The sequence below is a fragment of the Bubalus kerabau genome, chromosome 1 (assembly GCF_029407905.1).
Source record: "Bubalus kerabau isolate K-KA32 ecotype Philippines breed swamp buffalo chromosome 1, PCC_UOA_SB_1v2, whole genome shotgun sequence".
Classification (NCBI taxonomy): Eukaryota; Metazoa; Chordata; class Mammalia; order Artiodactyla; family Bovidae; genus Bubalus; species Bubalus kerabau.
This window is the reverse complement of record NC_073624.1, coordinates 47,413,848-47,433,357: the sequence shown is the minus strand read 5'-3', so window position 1 is coordinate 47,433,357 and position 19,510 is coordinate 47,413,848. Positions and strand designations below refer to the sequence as shown.

The 19,510-nt window shown below is 47.3% G+C and overlaps 1 protein-coding gene across 8 annotated transcripts; it reads right to left on the bottom strand.

The window, feature by feature from the left end:
- Positions 1-650: 650 nt before the first annotated feature.
- On the bottom strand, positions 651-18,909 carry LOC129647111 (apolipoprotein L3-like). 8 transcript variants are annotated; one of them, XM_055574310.1, is made up of 7 exons: positions 18,776-18,909; positions 14,908-15,005; positions 13,662-13,725; positions 11,807-11,847; positions 11,518-11,624; positions 9,597-9,717; positions 651-6,919 (listed from the first exon to the last, which is right to left on the bottom strand). In XM_055574310.1, exons 5-7 carry the CDS (start codon positions 11,546-11,548, stop codon positions 6,055-6,057), a joined length of 1,017 nt encoding a protein of 338 aa, XP_055430285.1. In that variant the 5' UTR covers positions 11,549-11,624; positions 11,807-11,847; positions 13,662-13,725; positions 14,908-15,005; positions 18,776-18,909; the 3' UTR covers positions 651-6,054. The 8 variants fall into 8 exon arrangements, with proteins under 8 accessions (XP_055430285.1, XP_055430326.1, XP_055430293.1 ...); XM_055574351.1 differs by lacking the exon at positions 18,776-18,909 and adding an exon at positions 18,677-18,704; XM_055574318.1 differs by lacking the exon at positions 13,662-13,725 and having other exon boundaries at positions 11,752-11,847.
- Between the last annotated feature and the right edge of the window lie 601 nt (positions 18,910-19,510).

Here is a 19,510-nt window from a genome sequence, read left to right as displayed (position 1 = left end):
CCAGGAGAAGTCTGTGCAGGATTTGGATTTCCGAGGAACTTACAAAGAATTAAAGAAGGAATGAAACTCATGATTGGGGATCAGACAGATGCTGGCAATGACTGCTGACATCTTCAGGAAGGAATGGAAGAGCTGATTGAAGCCTCAGGGAAACACTGGCTAAGAGGGAGCCTGAGGCACTGAGGAAAGTCTTCTGAGGGAGGTTTGGACAAAAGTGTGCAGAGGGCCTTACAGCACGTGGGAGGGACTTAGGAGACGTCCTGGGATCATTTCCAGGTCCAGGGTCTCTGGCCCCTGCCTTGGGCTCCAGGTGTGGGAGCCAGTTAGGTGCTCACATGCTCCACACATGGAAACACAGAGAGTAGGTGCCCTGTGGAGCAGGCCCATGGGGGCAAGAGCCACACCACGATGCTCCCCTCTCCTTCCGGGACAGGAGGAGCCTGAGGCACCCCATGAAGGCTCCTCAGAAGGTCCAGGCAGGTGCAATCCTAGATGGGTGACCAAGTCAGAACATGGCTTTGGATGGACTTTCCCTCCATGCCTGCTCCCATCCCCCAGCCCCTCAGTCCTGCTCCTGGAGATCGAGTGAGCCTGGCCTCCAGCTCTGCCCTCAGAGGACCCCGCTACTGCACACTGCTTTGGTCTGCAATTAGGCTTCAGCATCTGTGCTCAGAGTTACGGGTAGCCGTGGAGGACGTGAAAGCAGTTGCGTTAAGGTTGATTTTCTTATGGGTCATTCTAGCCTGTGCGGGGAATAGATGAGTGAGGCAGGGCAGTCCCCGAAGGTAAACACAGTAGGAAGGAAGTTCTGGAAGCTCCTGCAGGAGTCCTGGTGAAACGTGAAGGCAGCCTGGGCAAGTGTGTTGCTGTCTCTCTCTCCCCTCTGTTTACGGCTGACCCTCTCTCACACCTGCACACAACCCCTCTGCTCTCAATCACATTTGGGTGTCCATTCTGGTCCCCGGTGCTGGAGGAGGAGCATTCCAGTGCTCAGCCCATGTCCCCCAGACAACCCACGAAGCCTGCAGGGCTCTAGGATATTAGGGAAATGATTGGATGGGAGCCCAGCGGGCAGGCAGGAGGAGCCATGGAGGACGTGCTCCCTGAGACCCTGGGAGACAGGCTCACGGGGAAGGAGGTCAGCCATCTGGAGCCCAGCTGAGCCCCTCAGTCAATGCAAGGAAGCCTCAGTGAATCAGCTCGTATTTATTGAACCAGAGTCTAGAGAACACAAGGTGGAGAGAACCAGAACCACCTGAAATATCGTATCCAGCCTCACCCCCAGCTGAAGAAGAAACTGAGGGTCAGAGAGTCATGTCTGTTGGCCCCAGGCTGTTTCATCTCCTGACACACCGAAAGTTCCTTGACCTGTTTCTGCCTCCTTGTTTCATCCTTCTTTCTCTCTTTTTTAATCAACCTCTGTTCCTCCTCCGCATTTGGATTTTCATGAAACGTCACTGGTGTCTCGGTGCACTCTGGCCCCAAAGAGCTCCTGGCAGCGTGTCAGGTGTTCCATCCACTGTGCTGTCACACCGCTGCTGCCACAGCCTCACCACCACTGTCGTCAAGAGCCACTGCCTGAAGGTCTACACAGACCATTCTCCATGCAGACGTCCAGACGGCCAGCGGGTACGTGAAAACACACTCAACGTCACTAGTTATTAGAGAAATGCAATCAAACTACAATAAGTTGTCTCCCCTACAGCGATCACAGGGCCATCCCCTACATCACAATGCTCTGAGGCTGTGGAGAAAAGGGAACCCTCCTACACTGTTGGTGGGAATGTAAATTGGTGCAGCCACTATGGAAGGCCTTGTGGAGTTTTCTTAAACAACTAACAATAGAGCTACCTTATGATTTAGCAATCCCACTTCTGGTCATATTTCTACAAAAAAATTAAAGCTCTAATTTGAAAAGATACACATACCCTGATGTTCATAGCAGAACTATTCATAACGGCCAAGACACGATATTAACCTAAACGTCTGTTGACAGATTAATGAGTAAAGCAAATGTGGTACATGTATACACTCCATAGAATCCTACTCAGCCATAAAGAAGAATGAAGTAATAGTATCTTTAGCGATATGTATGGATCTAGAGATTATCATACTGAGTGAAGTAAGTCAGACAAAGACAAATATGTGTTATTAATATATGTAGAATGCAGAACATAATAGAAATGAACTTGCTTACAGAATAGAAACAGACTCATAGACATAGATAATGAACTTTTAAAACAAGTTTTGTGGGGATAGGTAAATTAGGAGATGGGATTAACAGATACACACCAGATAAACAAGGGCCTGCCTACTGTACTAGCATAGGAACAGTATTCAATACTTTGTAATAAACTGTAATGGAAACGAACAAAAAACAATATAGACATATACATACTCAGATGCTCTGTCATGTCTGACTCTGCAACACCATGGACTGTAACACGCCAGGCTCCACTGTCTATGGGATTTCCCAGACAAGAATATTGGAGTGCAGTATCATTTCCTCCTCCAGGAAATCTTCCCTACCCAGGAATCAAACCTGTGTCTCATGCTTAGCAGACACCTTCTTTACAACCTGGGAAGCCCAGATAAATAAATCGATACCTGTATAAGTGAATCACTTTGCTGCATACCTGAAATTAACAGAATATTGTAAATCAATTATCCTTCAATAAAACAAATAAACAAAAGAAGTCACTGCCCTAGTAAGACACAGATGACCATTATATCTACAGCTGCAGGCAGCAGTCCCTTAGAAGAAATGGAGTAGCCATCATGGTCAACAAAAGAGTCCAAAATGCAGTACTTCGATGCAATCTAAAAAACGACAGAATAATCTCTGTTCGTTTCCAAGGTAAACCATTCAATATTACAGTAATCCTAGACTATGCCCCAACCAGTAACACTGAAGAAGCTGAAATTGAATGGTTCTATGAAGACCTACAAGACCTTTTAGAACTAACACCCAAAAAAGATGTCCTTTTCATCATAGGGGACTGGAATGCAAAAGTAGGAAGTCAAGAAACACCTGGAGTAACAGGCAAATCTGGCCTTGGAATATGGAATGAAGCAGGACAAAGGCTAATAGAGTTCTGCCAAGAAAATGCACTGGTCATAGCAAACATCCTCTTCCAACAACACAAGAGAAGACTCTACACATGGACATCACCAGATGGTCAACACCGAAATCAGATTGATTATATTCTTTGCAGCCAAACATGGAGAAGCTCTATACAGTCAACAAAAACAAGACCAGGGCCTGACTGTGGCTCAGATCATGAAGTCCTTATTGCCAAATTCAGACTGAAATTGAAGAAAGTAGGGAAAACCACCAAACCATTCAAATATGACCTAAGTCAAATCCCTTATGATTATACAGTGGAAGTGAGAAATAGATTCAAGGGACTAGATCTGATAGAGTGCCTGATGAATGATGGTCCGAGGTTCATGACATTGTACAGGAGACAGGGATCAAGACCATCCCCATGGAAAAGAAATGCAAAAAATCAAAATGGCTGTCTGAGGAGGCCTTACAAAGAGCTGTGAAAAGAAGAGAAGTGAAAAGCAAAGGAGAAAAGGAAAGATATAAGCATCTGAATGCAGAGTTCCAAAGAATAGCAAGAAGAGATAAGAAAACCTTCCTCAGCGATCAATGCAAAGAAATAGAGGAAAACAACAGAATGGGAAAGATGAAAGATCTCTTCAAGAGAATTAGAGAATACCAAGGGAACATTTCATGTGAAGATGGGCTCAATAAAGGACAGAAATGGTATGGACCTAGCAGAAGCAGTAGGTATTAAGAAGAGGAGTCAGGAATACACAGAAAATCTATACAAAAAAGATCTTCATGACCAAGATAATCATGATGGTGTGATCACTCACCTAGAGCCAGACATCCTGGAATGTGAAGTCAAGTGGGCCTTAGAAAGCATCACTACGAACAAAGCTAGTGGAGGTGGTGGAATTCCAGTTGAGCTCTTTGAAATCCTGAAAGATGATGCAGTGAAAGTGCTGCACTCAATATGCCAGCACATTTGGAAAACTCAGCAGTGGCCACAGGACTGGAAAAGATCAGTTTTCATTCCAATCTCAAAGAAAGGCAATGCCAAAGAATGCTCAAACTACTGCACAATTGCACTCATCTCACATGCTAGTCAAGTAATGCTCAAAATTCTCCAAGCCAGGCTACGTGAACCGTGAACTTCCAGAGTTCAAGCTGGTTTTAGAAAAGGCAGAGGAACCACAGATCAAATTGCCAACATCCACTGGATCATGGAAAAAGCAAGAGAGTTCCAGAAAAACATCTATTTCTGCTTTATTGACTATGCCAAAGCCTTTAAGTATGTGGATCACAAAAAACTGTGGAAAATTCTGAAAGAGATGGGAATAGCAGACCACCTGACCTGCCTCTTGAGAAACCTATATGCAGGTCAGGAAGCAAAGTTAGAACTGGACATGGAAAAACAGACTGGTTCCAAAAAGGAAAAGGAGTACATCAAGGCTGTATATTGTCACCCTGCTTGTTTAACTTCTATGCAGAGTACATAACAAGAAACGCTGGGCTGGAAGAGGCACAAGCTGGAATCAAGATTGCCGGGAGAAATATCAATAACCTCAGATATGCAGATGACATCACCCTTATGGCAGAAAGTGAAGAAGAACGGAAAAGCCTCTTGATGAAAATGAAAGTGGAGAGTGAAAAAGTTGGCTTAAAGCTCACCATTCAGAAAACAAAGATCATGGCATCTGGTCCCATTACTTCATGGGAAATAGATTGGGAAACAGTGGAAACGGTGTCAGACTTTATATTTTTGGGCTCCAAAATCTCTGCAGATGGTGATTGCAGCCATGAAATTAAAAGACGCTTAGTCCTTGGAAGAAAAGTTATGACCAAGCTAGATAGCATATTGAAAAGCAGAGCCATTACTTTGCCAACAAAGGTCCATATAGTCAAGGCTATGGTTTTTCCAGTGGTCATATATGGTTGTGAGAGTTGGACTGTGAATAAAGCTGAGTGCCGAAGAATTGATGCTTTTGAACTGTAGTGTTGGAGAAGACTCTTGAGAGTCCCTTGGACTGCAAGGAGATCCAACCACTCCATTCTGAAGGAGATCAGCCCTAGGATTTCTTGGAAGGAATGATGCTAAAGCTGAAACTCAAGTACTTTGGCCACCTCATGCGGAGAGTTGACTCATGGGAAAAGACTCTGATGCTGGGAGGGATTGGGGGAGGAGGAGAAGGGGATGACAGAGGATGAGATGGCTGGATGGCCTCAATGACTCGATAGACATGAGTCTGAGTGAACTCCGGGAGTTGGTGCTGGACCGGGAGGCCTGGCGTGCTGCAATCCATGGGGTCGCAGAGACGGACACCACTGAGCAACCTAACTGAATGAACTGAAGTAAGACATATCAGCTAGGGCCAAAGGTGAGTTGATGTTGCAGGAGAGGTCTAGAGACCACCAACAGGGGAAGACTCTTCTTGCTGGGACATCACAGCCTGTGGAGGGTGATAGAGGAGCCCTTGCTACTTCTGGATCCCAACAATCCTAACTGATGTTCTCTCATTTTCAACCCATTGGTATACTTGGCCTCTCATTGCTAGTTCGCCTGCCTCTCCCTTTTATCTGCCTCCAGTGTCACCTTTAGTCCAAAGTAAGTGGTTTCTGATGGGAGGGGAGTTTGGGGGAGAATGGGTATGTGTATATGAATGGCTGAGTCCCTTTCCTGTTCACCTGAAACTATCTCAACATTGTTAATCGGCTATACTCCAATACAAAATAAAAAGTTCTCAGTATGAAAAAAAGTGGTTTCTCCCTGCCTCTCATTCTCTGGTCCCCCCTCCTCCCTTAATCCAGGCTCCAGGCCATTTCCTTCTCTCTCCTCATCTATCACCTACATCCATCCCTTCCCTGATGTGCTCAACCACAGAAATGCCAAATTCCTAACACCAAGCTTCATTAATGTGCTCTCCCTCTCTTTCCCTCAAACAAGGTACCTCTGCACTTTAGCCCCTCACATGTCCCTGGACCCCGCACTGCTCTGGGGGTGGTTAAATCAGGTCCTCCTGCAGACTCTCATAGATCTGGGTGAGCTCCTCCAACTTCCTCTCCAACTCCCATGCCCGTCGCCTCAGGCTTTCAGCTGCTTCTGTCTTTGCACCATCGTGCAGGTGCATTGACTCCTTCACCAGGAAGCCCACATCCACCAGAAGGAACAGCCCTGCAGCAGCCAAACCCGCAATCCGGGCTCCTTTGGTAATTGTTAAAGCTGTGGCTTTGAAACCTGTCTCTATATGCTGGATGGCTGGGACTGAGATTCTCCCAGGGCTCATGTAGATGCTTGCATTGGCTGCAGAGCCAGAGTTGGCATTGCCTGTCTCCATGGCATGGATGTGCATTTCAATGCATTGTACAGCTTCTTTCTTTTTTGTGTCATTAATGTGGGGGTTGTTATTGAGTACCTCTAGGAGAACCTCCCATTTCTTGACAACAGTAGACATCATGCGACTGGCTTCGGTTTCTGTTGATGACCTCTTCACACGTTCAATGATACTGGTGGACACACTGGTCACACCAGCTGCTACTCCCAGCCCTATCCCAGTAGCCAAGAGCACCAAACTGGCCCCCATTGTCACGGGTGTCAGAGCCAGGCCAACGATGGTCAGAATACTGGACACAGCACCGGTGCTGTGGGCCATCACGTTGGAGATGGTGCATCCCTTATGGACCTTCTCAACCTTGTCTGCAAGCTCATGGAACTTGCCTATGAACTCCTCCAGCTGCCGTTTCACCCGAGGAAACTTATTCAGAAACCTCCTCCTGTCCAGCTGCTCTTTCGGGAGTCTTTCTTGGTCCTCCTCAACTAAGACTCTTTTCAATTCGTTCAGATAATTGTGTAGTTCATCCGCATCTTCCCTGTAATGATGAAGGTAAGGAATTAGAAAGGCAGTTTGCTTGTCTGTAAAATTGGCTCCATAATATCTATTCTGCATAAATATAGATATGTTACTATAAATCATTAGAAAAGAATTTCCTAAATATAAAATTTTCTCTTTCAACCTTAAACACGTTTCATGCTTATAGATGCTCCATCTTGAAATAGCTAAACTTGGAATAGGTAGACGAAAGTCAGCTTAGGATACTGGCAACTTAAGAGAGGTATTTGAGAGAATTCCCAGGTGATCCAGAGGTTTCAACTCTGCACTCCCACTGCTGGCCTTGACTCAATCCCTGGTTGGGGAATGAGGATCCCATAGGCCATATGGCTCAGCCAAAGAAAAAGTATGTGGTAAAGACATCTCACAGGTGGGTCAACACCACCACTTTGAAAGAGTTTTTGGAGTGGGAACTCCACAGATAAACAAAGACATGTAGGACTGGAGGAGAAAACCTGCATTCAAAGGCCTCAGTGTGTAGTGAGAAGTCTCCCTGCTCTTTGCCCTTGGCTACTGGGAAGTGGTCCCTAAGCCTGTAGACTTCTGGCTGATAGGAGTGTCCTTGCCTGCCTGGGCCTTTGATCACTGGTCAGTGAGAAGGGGACAAGTGACCCAAGGTCTCTGGGTCTCATGGTATCAGTTCTGCCATCTGGTAGAGCTGGACACTAGGGCATGAGTCTGACTTCCAGGAGGGGCTGGAGATGACAGGTCAGGGTAATTTGAATTTTAAGCAAGGGGAGTGTCCCTGTTTGGCAGTACTGCGTGCATCTTATCACACGCCGAATCCAGATCAGTATCATGTCCTGAGGACAATGGAAGCTTCGTATGTGCAACCTACCCAGTCTCTGCCCTGTGGCTGGTGGGAACTTTTATCCTTCCCTGTAGTAAACTGTAGCTGGGATCATGAAGCTTTCAGTGAGTCCTGTCCATTCTAAAGGGAATTCTTGAACCTGAGAGTTGTTTTGGGGATCCCCTAAATTTGCCATTGAAGTCAAAGTAAGGGCAGTCCTGGGCACTGTGTTCTTACACTTTACAGATTGGCTGTCTCTATGACTTAGAATTTTTTAAAACCCAAAAGTCAGAGCTAGAAGGCACCTTATAATCATTTGGTCTGCCATCTGCTGTCTTCTAAGCATTGTGCCCTTGACCTTCTCAGCAGAAGGTCACTGGGTCCACCCACTGCCCCAGTTGACAGGGAAGAGGGAGATGTGCTATGAGCCCTGGTTTCCCTTAGACTCTCCAGCTCACCTCACTGACTCCTGACCCGTCACCCAGCACTCTCAGCTGCTCAGGGGTCACCAACCTAACTCACAATTTACCTGGCGACAGCTTCATTGCCAGCACCCAAGTCCGTGTGCAACTTTGTGGAACCTCTAAAGATTCAAGGGATTTGAGGAAACAGTCATCTGAACAGCTGAGCCTGAGGAGACCGGCACTTACACAGCTGGTGGAGGAAGTGTTTTCCTCTTGGGTGGGGATGCGTGAGGCTCCTCAGAATCCCTCAAATGTCACACAATCACAGCCACTCACTGTGACCCTGGAGGGCCACCTGAAGCACACGGCTATCCCATTGTCAGGGGTACTCCACGTAGCTTAGAAGAGGGTCCCCAATGGAGTGAGAAGCCAGGTCCCAGGCAGGGTGTGCAGACACAGTCACCCAGGGCCCCATAGTCCAGTGTGAGGGGATCCCACCAGGGAGGGAAGAAATGTCCCCTTCTCCCACTCAGGGGACCTCTGCTGGGGTCACAGTCCCTTCAGTTCTGTGTCCTAGGGCCCACTCTCTTCGCTCTAGTCCTGGTCCTGCTACCCAAGCCTGCCTACTAGTCCTCCAGCCTGGACCTGCTGCTCCACCCTGAGCCCTGGGTCTGACCCTGGTGCAGGCCTCTCTGGTCCTTTAGACGAGATGAGTATACTTGGTTCCCCACCTCTGACCCTGCAGTTCACTCTGAGGACATAACCATAATCCATCAGACTGAATTGCTATTCCCATTGGACACAGGACAGATCTGAGATTCAAAGTCTTAAGCCCACAGGCCCAGGAGTTGGGCACAACTAGATCCAGGATCCCACCAGCTCCTCCAGTTCCTCTCTAGCCTCTCTCCCTTATGGGCCAGCAGGAGCCTGCAGGGCTGGTACAGCTCCTAACATGGGGAATAGAAAGACTGTAGGCAGAAGCCCAGGACACAAATGGTGGTGTCAGGGTTTCCCCACTTGTCCCAAAGGAAATTCTGCTTGGTTCTCCTCACCAGAAAGAAGACCCTTGACCCTGTCTCTTCCCAACAAGTTTTTAAAATGTTACTAATGATTGAGTACTTACTCTGTGTCAGTCATTATGGGAAGCACTTTACATGCAAGATCTCAGTGTCCTCACAGTAAAAATGAAAAGATGGAGAAACTAAAGCAGAGAGTAGTTCAGTAACTTGTCCAAGGTCACATAACCTGCCCCTTCCTTGCAGGTTTCGTCTCTTCTCAACCCACGATCATTCAGTGCAGGGTCAGCAAATGACATGGAGGAAACATTCCTGATGGGATCTTGAGAAGGAACATCCCTGACTCCAACAATAGGGTGCTGCCTGGAGGAGGCGTTCCTGCCAGGAGGAAGCTAGCCTGGTGCTGGGGGACGTGGGTGACCTTCTTGGTGCACCTGTGCAGGTTACCTGGACAAACTGGCCTCAGCCTTAATTCTCTCCAGGAATTCATTCAGCAGGAGTAGCAGCTTCTCTCTGCTTAGTGTGTCCCAGAGACATTCAACAACATCCTCAAAAAAGATCTCAATATCTGGATGAAAGAAAAGGGAATAAGATAAGAAAAATTAGTGGTGGGACATAAATGTTATTGAGTATAAAATAGTTAAAATTCATCTTGCTGAGTAGCAGTCACCTGGGGTGCTCTTGGTGAGGTCACCTAGGGTTATGGATGGACTGTCTCCCCTCCCCCCTCCCCCAATTTGTGTTGAAGAGTTAACCCCTGGTGACCTTTCTGAAGATAGGGCTTGTAAGTAGGTTAGGTGAAATGAGGTCCTATGGGGGATTCCCAGGTAAATTGAGGCCATAGGTGGGATTGCCAGGGAGTTCTAGTGGTAAAGAATTGCCCGCCAATGCGGGAGATGTAAGAGAGGCGGGTTTGATCCCTGAGTCAGGAAGATCCCTTGAAGGAGGGCATGGCAAGCCACTCCAATATTCTTGTTTGGAGAATCCCATGGATAGAGGATGCTGGCAGGCTGCAGTCCATGCGGTTGCAAAGAGTTTAACGACTGAGCAACTGAACACACACACACAAAGAGAAGAAAGAGCAAGTGTGATTTGTTAGTTACCCCTTCCAGAATAGATGGGCAGCGCCCTATAAATGAATGCTTTGATGTTTGGGCAGTGAGACAATTGAATACTCACGTTAAATGGGATAAAGAATGTAATGACTACAAAGAGCCTCAGATCACTACAGGGTAAGACTACTCCTCAATGACTTATCAAAATCCCTGAGTGATTTCAGAGATCTGGAGGTTATGGAATTGTAGGTACGATATTGGTGGCCAGGCTATATATGTGTGTGTGTGCTGGGACTTGATATCAAGTGTACTTCTTGGTAAATCCACACAAAGAGGCATTATCCTTATCTCACAGAAGAGGCAAGTGAAACTCAGACAGGACAATGGACAGCCCAAGGCCACAGAGCTGAAAGCTCTGAGGTTGAATCCAAAGTCAAGTGTCAGACACTTTTGGACATGACTTTGAATCCTCCTTATATTTAAAACTCCTGTGTTTTGTTCATTCTACTCTGTAGCACACAATGGGGATTCTTTGCAACTCATTATTGGTGGTGAGCATGCAGTAGCATATATAGAAGTAGAAATATAATATTGTACACATGAAACTTAGAAAACATTAGAAACTCATGTTACCTAATTTTTAAAAAGACTTTAGGACCACATGCCATTGAGTAAAACTACCATGTGAGAGGACTCCTGCTTCTGACCACAGACTCTAGGATGGGCAGGGGAGGGGATCCACCAGGTGGAGGAGGGGTGGAGCCAGATGTGATCCTCATCACTCCTCCCCTCCAGGTGGGAGGTGGCAAAGGCCAGACTGGGGTTCAGAGCAGGGTCCACTGACCCTTGCAGAGAGGCTGGGCTGTTGGCTGGGAAGAGCTGGAGGAAACAGCTTCTGTAGTGATGCCCAAGTGTCTGGGAGCAGGAGGAGGCTTGGGCCAAGGGAGAGAGCAGGAGAAGTCCAGTGATGCTGGAGGACCTCCTCTCCTAGGCCTGCCTGGCCTTGGGGACTGCCATCTGCGGTCCATGCTCAGTGTGTGCTCTCCTGGCCACTGTACTGAGTCACTTGCTTGGTGGGGGGAGAGGCAGGAAGTCAGCACCTTGGTCATGGCTCCCTGAGGAGAGGGCCGGGAAGTAGGCTGTGGGCAGACCCCAGGGTGAGGGGAATCTCCTGGTCTCTCTTGGAAGCTCAAGGATGCCTATCCATCCTCTTCATGGTTCTTGATTCCTCTGTAGTTTAACTCAGACTGGAAATACCACCTTCAATTCTGGGTCACAAGTAGGAACCTTCCAGAGAAGAGAGAGCTGACTACCTGAGCAGTGTCCGAAGTTTTCTGAGCTCATGGTGGCAGCAGGGGCTCTCAGAGATCTCCCTTCAGCTCCTTGTCTGCATCAGGCTGGAAGGAGGTGTGGCCTCACCCTTGGGAAGAGAAAACAGACTGTGAGCTCCACTGTAAGGGAGCAGAGGCTACAGGGAGCAGAGAGGGACAAGTTCTCTAGTGGGTTCCCCCGGGACGGCCACCAGTGCCTCCAGGAACTTAACCCACTGCGGTTCTCTGTCTCCTGGGCTCTGCTGGTTGTTAGTTAAGAAAAGTCATTCACCTCCTACAGCTCCTTCCAAGCCAAGTCAAAGTCCTGCTCTCCTGTTGGGGCACAAGGAGAAGGTAATGAGACAGGAGACAGCCATCTGTGAAGTTATAGGAACAGTAAAGCCAGAGACTAGAAGAACAGATAGGAGTTGATACTCTGGAAATGAGGTGAGGTGGCGACACCTGTGTTTTTGAATTGATAATAACTAATATTAATGACAACATTGATCTAGTGTCCTTGACCTGCAGGCTCCTGAAACTCACTCAGACTTAGCTGAGTCCAAATTGTCACGCTGGTACCAGAGTCTGGACTAGACCCTGAGTCTTCTGATGCAAATCACATGTGTGTGATGACTATGCTCTACTCCCTATATATACAAAAAGATTTATTTGTGGATATATGTTCATTGGTAAATGACTCTTCCTTCCAAAATGATGTCCTGCTCCCTATCAAGTCTCTCCTTGATAAAGTTCCTGGTGATACGGCTCCCATAGCCCAGGTCTTCCTTGCTTCTGCAAGAGCCTTTTTCCCCACAAGGGCCTGGAGTCCCACCAGCCCTGCCCCAATTCCTGTATCCCTGCTCTGAGTGACTGAGACCCCTGCAGCTGTTCTGTCCTCCTTGCTTTCCCCTCCTGAATATTGGACTTGATGGAGTTTCTAATCCTTTATGTAAATAATAGTGCAAAGAATATTCTCCTTGTGTAAAACTTCACCTACATCTGAGACTGTATCCTTAAGCTATATCTAGAAGTAGAATTAAGATCAGATGGCATCAACACCTAAAAAATTTCCATACCTGGAGCCACCATGCCATGCAAAGAAACTGTAGCAATTTACGTTCGCACTTATAATATATGAGGGTGTCCATCCTTTCAGATATACCCATTCTCAGTGGTCTTTATTTTAAAAAATTCAGATCTTTATAATTAAGTCATTTATTTTGGTTCTGCATGTGATTACCTTGCCATGGGAGATGAGGAAGGAAAGCAAGTGTTGATGATATTTAGCTACTCTTTTTAAGAAAGCAAAAGAGCTTCTATCAACTACTCCTCCTGAGACTTGACTGAAATGATGGTAAAGGTATATATAGGTATAATACCATCTACTGATAAGAGTGCCTGGTTTCTGTGGTGTAGTGGTTATCACGTTCACCTAACACGCAAAAAGTCCCCGGTTCAGAATCGAGTGGAAACAGCTTCACTTGGGCTTCCCTTGTGGCTCAGTTGGTAAAGAATCCACCTGCCATTCAGGAGACGTGGGTTCTATCCCTGGGTTGGGAAGATCCCCTGGAGAAGGGAACGGCTACCCACTCCAGTATTCTGGCCTGGAGAATTCCATGGACTGTGTAATCCAAGGGATCACCAAGAGTCGGACATGACTGAGCAACTTTCACTTTCACTGATAAGAGCAACTGGTGTTTGTGATCGTTGCTCTGCATTGGTATCGGCTCTGAAACTTTACCAATGGCACCTCGTATGTCCTTCCATTAGCTTTTGATATGTGTACCACTGTATCCTCATTTACAAATAAGGAAGCTGACATATAGATGTTAGCTGACTTACCTAAGGTCAGAAGGCTTGCCCTTGGTACACTGGTTCCACCCCACTCATGAGCTCAAGAACCCATAGCCTGCTTCTCCTCCCTCTGCTGCTAATAAAAATAAGCATGGGAGCAACAGGAGACCAGAGTCTTCAACAAATGTCTGAAGACTCACTGGATGGAGAAGTGATAGCTGAGTAAAGAGGAGTGCAGTAGAGGGAGAGAAGCAGGGAGCGTGTTGACAGGAGAGAAGAATGGTCTGCTGGGCAGAGCCCCAGAGGGAGCAAGATGAGAGGGAGGCCGAGGGGAGAGCAGGGGACAAGCCCACCTCTTCCACGTCCCATCCATATTCACAGCAGCCTTCACCCTTCACCAGACTTTTAGAAAGTTACCTGAAAATGAGATGCAGGAAAAAAAAAATAGATGACATGTTTGTTTAATTATGGAGGAAGGTAAAGGATACCCACAAGAGAGATAGACGTGGGATCCAGGAGTCAGGAACATCAACCCCGTGGGAAGGGAATCCAAGGATCCCAGCTGGGTGCGAAGCAGACCTAGAGAGAAACCAGTCCAGAATGGGATAAGAAGTCCAGAGTCTCTGGGGACAGGAACTTGGTATCACATGAGGCACAGTTGGAAAGAAATGGAGGAAATGCTGAAGATAAACAGTGAAAGTGGTGAAAATGAAGCCAGTTAGAAACATCGGGAAAAACTAAAGCTCAGGAGGAGAAGGGGACAACAGAGGATGAGATGGTTGGATGGCATCACCGACTCAAAGGACATGAGTTTGGGTAGGCTCTGGGAGTTGGTGATGGACAGGGAGTCGTGTCGTGCTGCAATTTATGGGGTCGGAAAGAGTCAGACATGACTGAGTGACTGAACTGAAGTGAAGTGCTGAGAAGCATGTACAGCTATATGGTACAAGTTAGCTCTTAAGAAGTGTATTAAAATATCACCAAAAATTGTAAACTCTTTTGTTTGATTTAAAAAAAATCTTAAGTAAATATATCTATATCCAAGTCCTTTGGAGACAGTTTTAAAACTGAAGTAATATTAATATATATAATATGATATAACTCACAGGTGTATTATAACTCACAGGTGTATTAACTCACAGGTTTATTAGTGATTCAAAAATCTTAGTTTTATTTCATTTATAGTCATTATAAAATAACCTTTATCTGACTAAAATAACCTTTATCTTTTAAAATGAAACAGTATTTAATATGTGAAGTAAATGTACTTGTTAATATAAAAATCAAAATACACTTCTAGAACTTGGGAGCCAAAGTACTGAAGGGAGGAGGAGGATTAATATCTCCGTTTACAAAGCTGGGAATCAAGAAATAGTAGGTCCAGTCGAGAGCATAAGAAACAAAGATGTAAATAAAGTGCTTACAAGTACAAAGCTTTGTAACAGAGGATATACAATTAGTGGAATAATGATAAAAGGCGAAGAAGGGGAAAGGTATAATAGAAAGTATAAAAATAAATGAAACCCTTATTTTTCCTAATAAGAAGTAAATAAATACTATCAAACTTAAGTCAAGAAAAACCAAAATGCAATACTTAACACTTATTAGCTATTGTGGTTGATGACTTCTCACTTTGCACCAGGAACCTTCCCAACTGCTTGGTATGAATTCACTTCCTTTTAGTTCTCACAATGATCCTATAAGAAAGGAAACTGAAGCTCAGAGAGGTGAAGCAATGTACTCAAAGCACACAGCTAGTGCTAGAGCCAGACTCCAAGTCCAGGTTCCTGTCTCCTGGGCACACATTCTCACACTATTGCAGCTCCCAATGTAGTAATATCATTGAAAGACACTGATTAACTATCTCAAGAAGCTTTTCCTTGGGAAGGAATGAGCAGAACCCTCTGTACAAATTGATCGGTTCTAACCATATGCACTTTTAGGACTGGATTGTTTTACTCTAAGACAGCAGCAGTCACTTTATAGCTGTCAGTAACCCAAAGAATGGGGTGGTTTCTAGTGCCACCACCTTAAAGATGATGGAAGAAGCTGAATTAAATGCCAACAAGAAATGTGTGCCTCCTGCTGTGACAACTGTCAGTTAGGAGACATGTCATGTTGATGAAACGTAGTTCTCTAGAAAAGGAGGCATGAAAACAGGGTTAAACCAGAATAATGAGAGTGAACTGTGACCTTAAAGGCATGAAACCAGGGTTAAACCAGAATAATGAGAGTGAACTGTGACCTTAAAGAAATATTGTCTGGCAGCATCTTGCCCACCCACATGTACACCCATGGACTTCCATCCACTCAAAGGAAGGAAGACCCCTTGCAGGGGAGGTGAATTCCAGAGACTGGCATCTGGGCTCCTGCAAAGACAAGGATGCTCTTGAAGATGATCAGAGAAGTGGTCATTAGGGGGCACCCACATATACTAATAACAATAAAAGATGATTGCTATGAATGTTTCAATGAGACAGGCTGAGTTTGTGAAAGGCCATGAGTTCATAATAATATTCAAAAGAGAGGACTTTAGAAAAATGTGGCCAAAAAGAGAGAGATAAAGGTTAAAAAGAATGCTAGTGGTTATGCAGAGACGCAAGACCAAAGAGAAATGGGATCGATGCCTGGGTAGGGAGGATCCCCTGGAAAAAGAAACGCTTGTCCACTCCAGTATTCTTGCCTGGGAAATCTCATGGACAGAGGAGCTGGGAGGGCTACAATCCATGAGGCTGCAAAGAGTTGGACACAACTGAGCTGGTATCTTTCTTTTGTTTCTATGGTGCAAAGAAGAGCAAATGTAATGGGAAGTATTTTGTTGTAATTGAATTTAATAATAAGAGGAGTCTTGAAGTCTATAGGTATTTTCCTTTGTTTGTTTACACGAATGTTTATAAAGGATTGAGAAAGAAAGAACCCCTGACATCTGGAGGCTGGCCTGGTGTCACAACAGGGTGCTGCTCTTGTCCCGTTGGATGTAAAGGCTCTCACAGAACTCCAGCCTCACACAGGGTCACCCTGAGAGCAGGAGCAAAGGAGACAGCAAACACCTGTCACTATGCCCCCCAACACGACGCCCCCTCCCCTGGCTGCAAAGAGGGACTGCTCCTTCTTACCAATCACACCTTCAGCCTCGCTCTGCTCTCCCCTCTCCATAGATGAGGTACTGAGAGCCCGTTGGTAGTGCTGCCTCCCATTCTCTGCAGCTCCCAATCTAGAGCAGCCCCATTTCCTTAGAGCTTCCCCCAAATCCCCTCACCTAAGCTCTAAGCCTAGAATCTTTCTTTCTGTACCTTCCTCTGTGATGTTCACAGCTCTCCCTCAGGAAGAGTAACCATCAGCTTGTTTTTAGGGAGTGTGCCTTTGGTGTCAAAGGCTGGAGGCACCGTCATGTGGATGGGAGAGAATTCACAAAGGCAGGCCCTCCTTCAAGTAGATAGAGGAGGAGATCTGGCTGGTCCCCTGCCTCCCTCTCTGTCCCAAACCTGCAGGACCCCAGGAGCTTGGTCAGCCTATTGAAATCATGAAACATGAGAACAGAGTCAAGCAGAAAGAAGAGGAGGGCTCAGGCAGAAGGGCCGGCTTCTGGATAATGACAAACCACTGTAAATGCCGTGAACACTGGACTCATCCTTCCGTCTTCCCTCCCATTTTTGGCCTCTTCCTGACCCTTGTCTGGGGCCTCAGATGCATGTGGATGCTGATAGTGCTTCCTCTGCTGGATTCCTATCCAGGGCTTCCTCCTCTGTTAGCCTCTGATTGGCTCCTTTCTGGAAAGGCTGCTAGTGGGAGAGGGGAGGACCCTGGAGAAGCCTGTCCCTGCCCAGCTGCATGGCCAGTCATGCATCCCTTCCCTCCTTGTGGGCAGACAGATTCTCCCCAACCATCTCCCTCCTGTGCCTGCAGTCACCCTCCCTGGGAAGGGAAAGGGGCCCTAAGAAAGTCCCTGGCTGAGCACCCGGACCCTACCGACTGCCCCAGCTCCTGTGTTCCTCACACTCTCTGTTTCCACAGGGCCTGCTGCAGGAGACTGGCTCCACACTTGGCACAGGCTGCCCCTCCCCACGACATGTGCTTCCCCACTGGCCTCACCGCGTGACGGGGTACTTGTCCATGGCGGCCCAGCTCCAAGCCTCCCTCTGCCACCTTCCCCCAGTTGCTCTCCAGCTCCTCTTGAAGGCCACACTTTCCTGGTCATGGTCCCTTTTTGCTCAGTTTCTCCAGGTCTGAGAACCCTCCCGCATCATCAGGGGCCCTGTCTCTTCTCTGCTGCTCCTCCTGTCCAGGGCCTCTGGGCACCCTCCGCCCTCCTGGGCACAGCCTGGCCAAAATATGAGGGGGTGGGACCCCTTATGGGGACATGAAACAAGCAGCTTCTCGGTGACACAGCACAACCCCAGTTTCCCTGTTAAAATTAGAAAGGGAGGGAGGGGAGAAGGGGGAAAGAGGAAGAGAACGAGGTGGAGAGGAAACTAAAGATCCTAATCAATCAATCTTTCAAAAGGATCCAACGTACACCAGAGAGAAAAAACTGAAGGGACTGAAAGAAACTCAGCGGTGGCCACAGGTCTGGAAAAGGTCAGTTTTCATTCCAGTCAGAAAGAATGGCAATGCCAAAGAATGCTCAAACTACCACACAATTGCACTCATCTCACATACTAGCAAAGTAATGTTCAAAATTCTCCAAGCCAGGCTTCAACAGTATGTGAACCATGAACTCCCAGATGTTCAAGCTGGATTTAGAAAAGGCTATTATACTGATATCTGTACAGTTTGGCTTTTTATCTTAATATTGCAACACCGGCATGTATGTGGACCTTTTGCAGTGAGCCCTTCTTACTTCTTCCAGCAGGGCCACCTTCCCCACACAGGACCTCCCATCACCCACAGAGCAGAGGGCTTAGCAAACACAGGAAGCCAACGCCCTTCGACTCCACGCTTGGTGTCCTGTCCGTCTCCAGGCCGCAGTGTCCCCCAGGGCCTGGCACTGAGCCTAGCACTCAGAGGCAGAGTTTTTCGACAAACCTTGATCCCTTGTATCTGAAAAATATCCCCTTTCCTCCATCAGCCCTAGCCTAGCACCCTCGGGACAGCTTCAAGGTGGCCAGGCCATAGGAGGCGAGGCTCTGACTCCTTGTCCTCCTCCACCCCATCTGCTTCCTTTAATTTCCTAAATGGCTGAGTACCCTGAACTCCTTCCTTCTGGGGTCGCTGCTCATGTGTCAGGAGTCCACATCCTGAGCTGAGCCCACCTGAGCAGGTGTGGCCCTCCCTCTGCTCTGTTTAGGGTCCCTCAGCTGGGAGGAAGCCCTCAGACACACCAGCCTCCACATCCAGGCTCTGCCCCTGCTTAACCTGCTGACCTCACCCTCTGAGCTTCCATTCCTTCTTCTGTCAGTTAGTGACAGTCATCCTTTTCTCAGACAGTCGTCCTGAGGGTAGGTAGATGGGATGAGCGGGTTCTTACCCTCCTGCTTACTCAGGAAACTTCCTCTGTCCAAGTGTGAACAAGATCCAGTTGTTCACATCTGTGCAGATGCAGCCGCTAGCTGTGTGTCTCTGCAATGACCACATACACCCTCTGGGCCCAGATATACTCTGGGAAACAAAAGTGAAAGTCAAAATCCTTATCCGAGTTCTCAATTCAAACAAACGTCCCGCCCACCAGGCCCCACCCTGGGCTATTCCCCCTCCTGCTGACACCCTAGAGAAACAAGTCCAGTCCTGACAGTCCTTCTTGACACAGTCCACCCTGCCTCGGGCTCCTTGAAGGAAGACCTGCCACCAACACAGCATGAGTCCCTTGGCAAATCACTTGTCCATATTTCCATCTTCTCACCCGCCAAACCCACACTCACCAGCCGGCCTGCCTCGTTCACCTTTGTGCCACCAGCACGTGGTCCTGTCCAGAACACACCAGTTGTTCAGCACGTACTGGTCACACTCTGCTGTGGAGGGCCACGCTCATGTGGCTCCCAGGATTTGCTCACACAGGTTCTTCTGCCAGGTACACCTGCTGCACCCAACTGGGAGAAATCTTTCTGCAAAGCCCGAATCTGAGAAGCCTCCTCTGAGAAGTCCTCCATGACCTCGCCTGCAGAGCCCACTGTTTCCTGCTCTGTGCCCACGGTACCTGGAAGAGGGGCCACAGGTCATCCCTCAGCCATCTAAGCCCCTCCTCCACCCCACATGTTCAGATCCC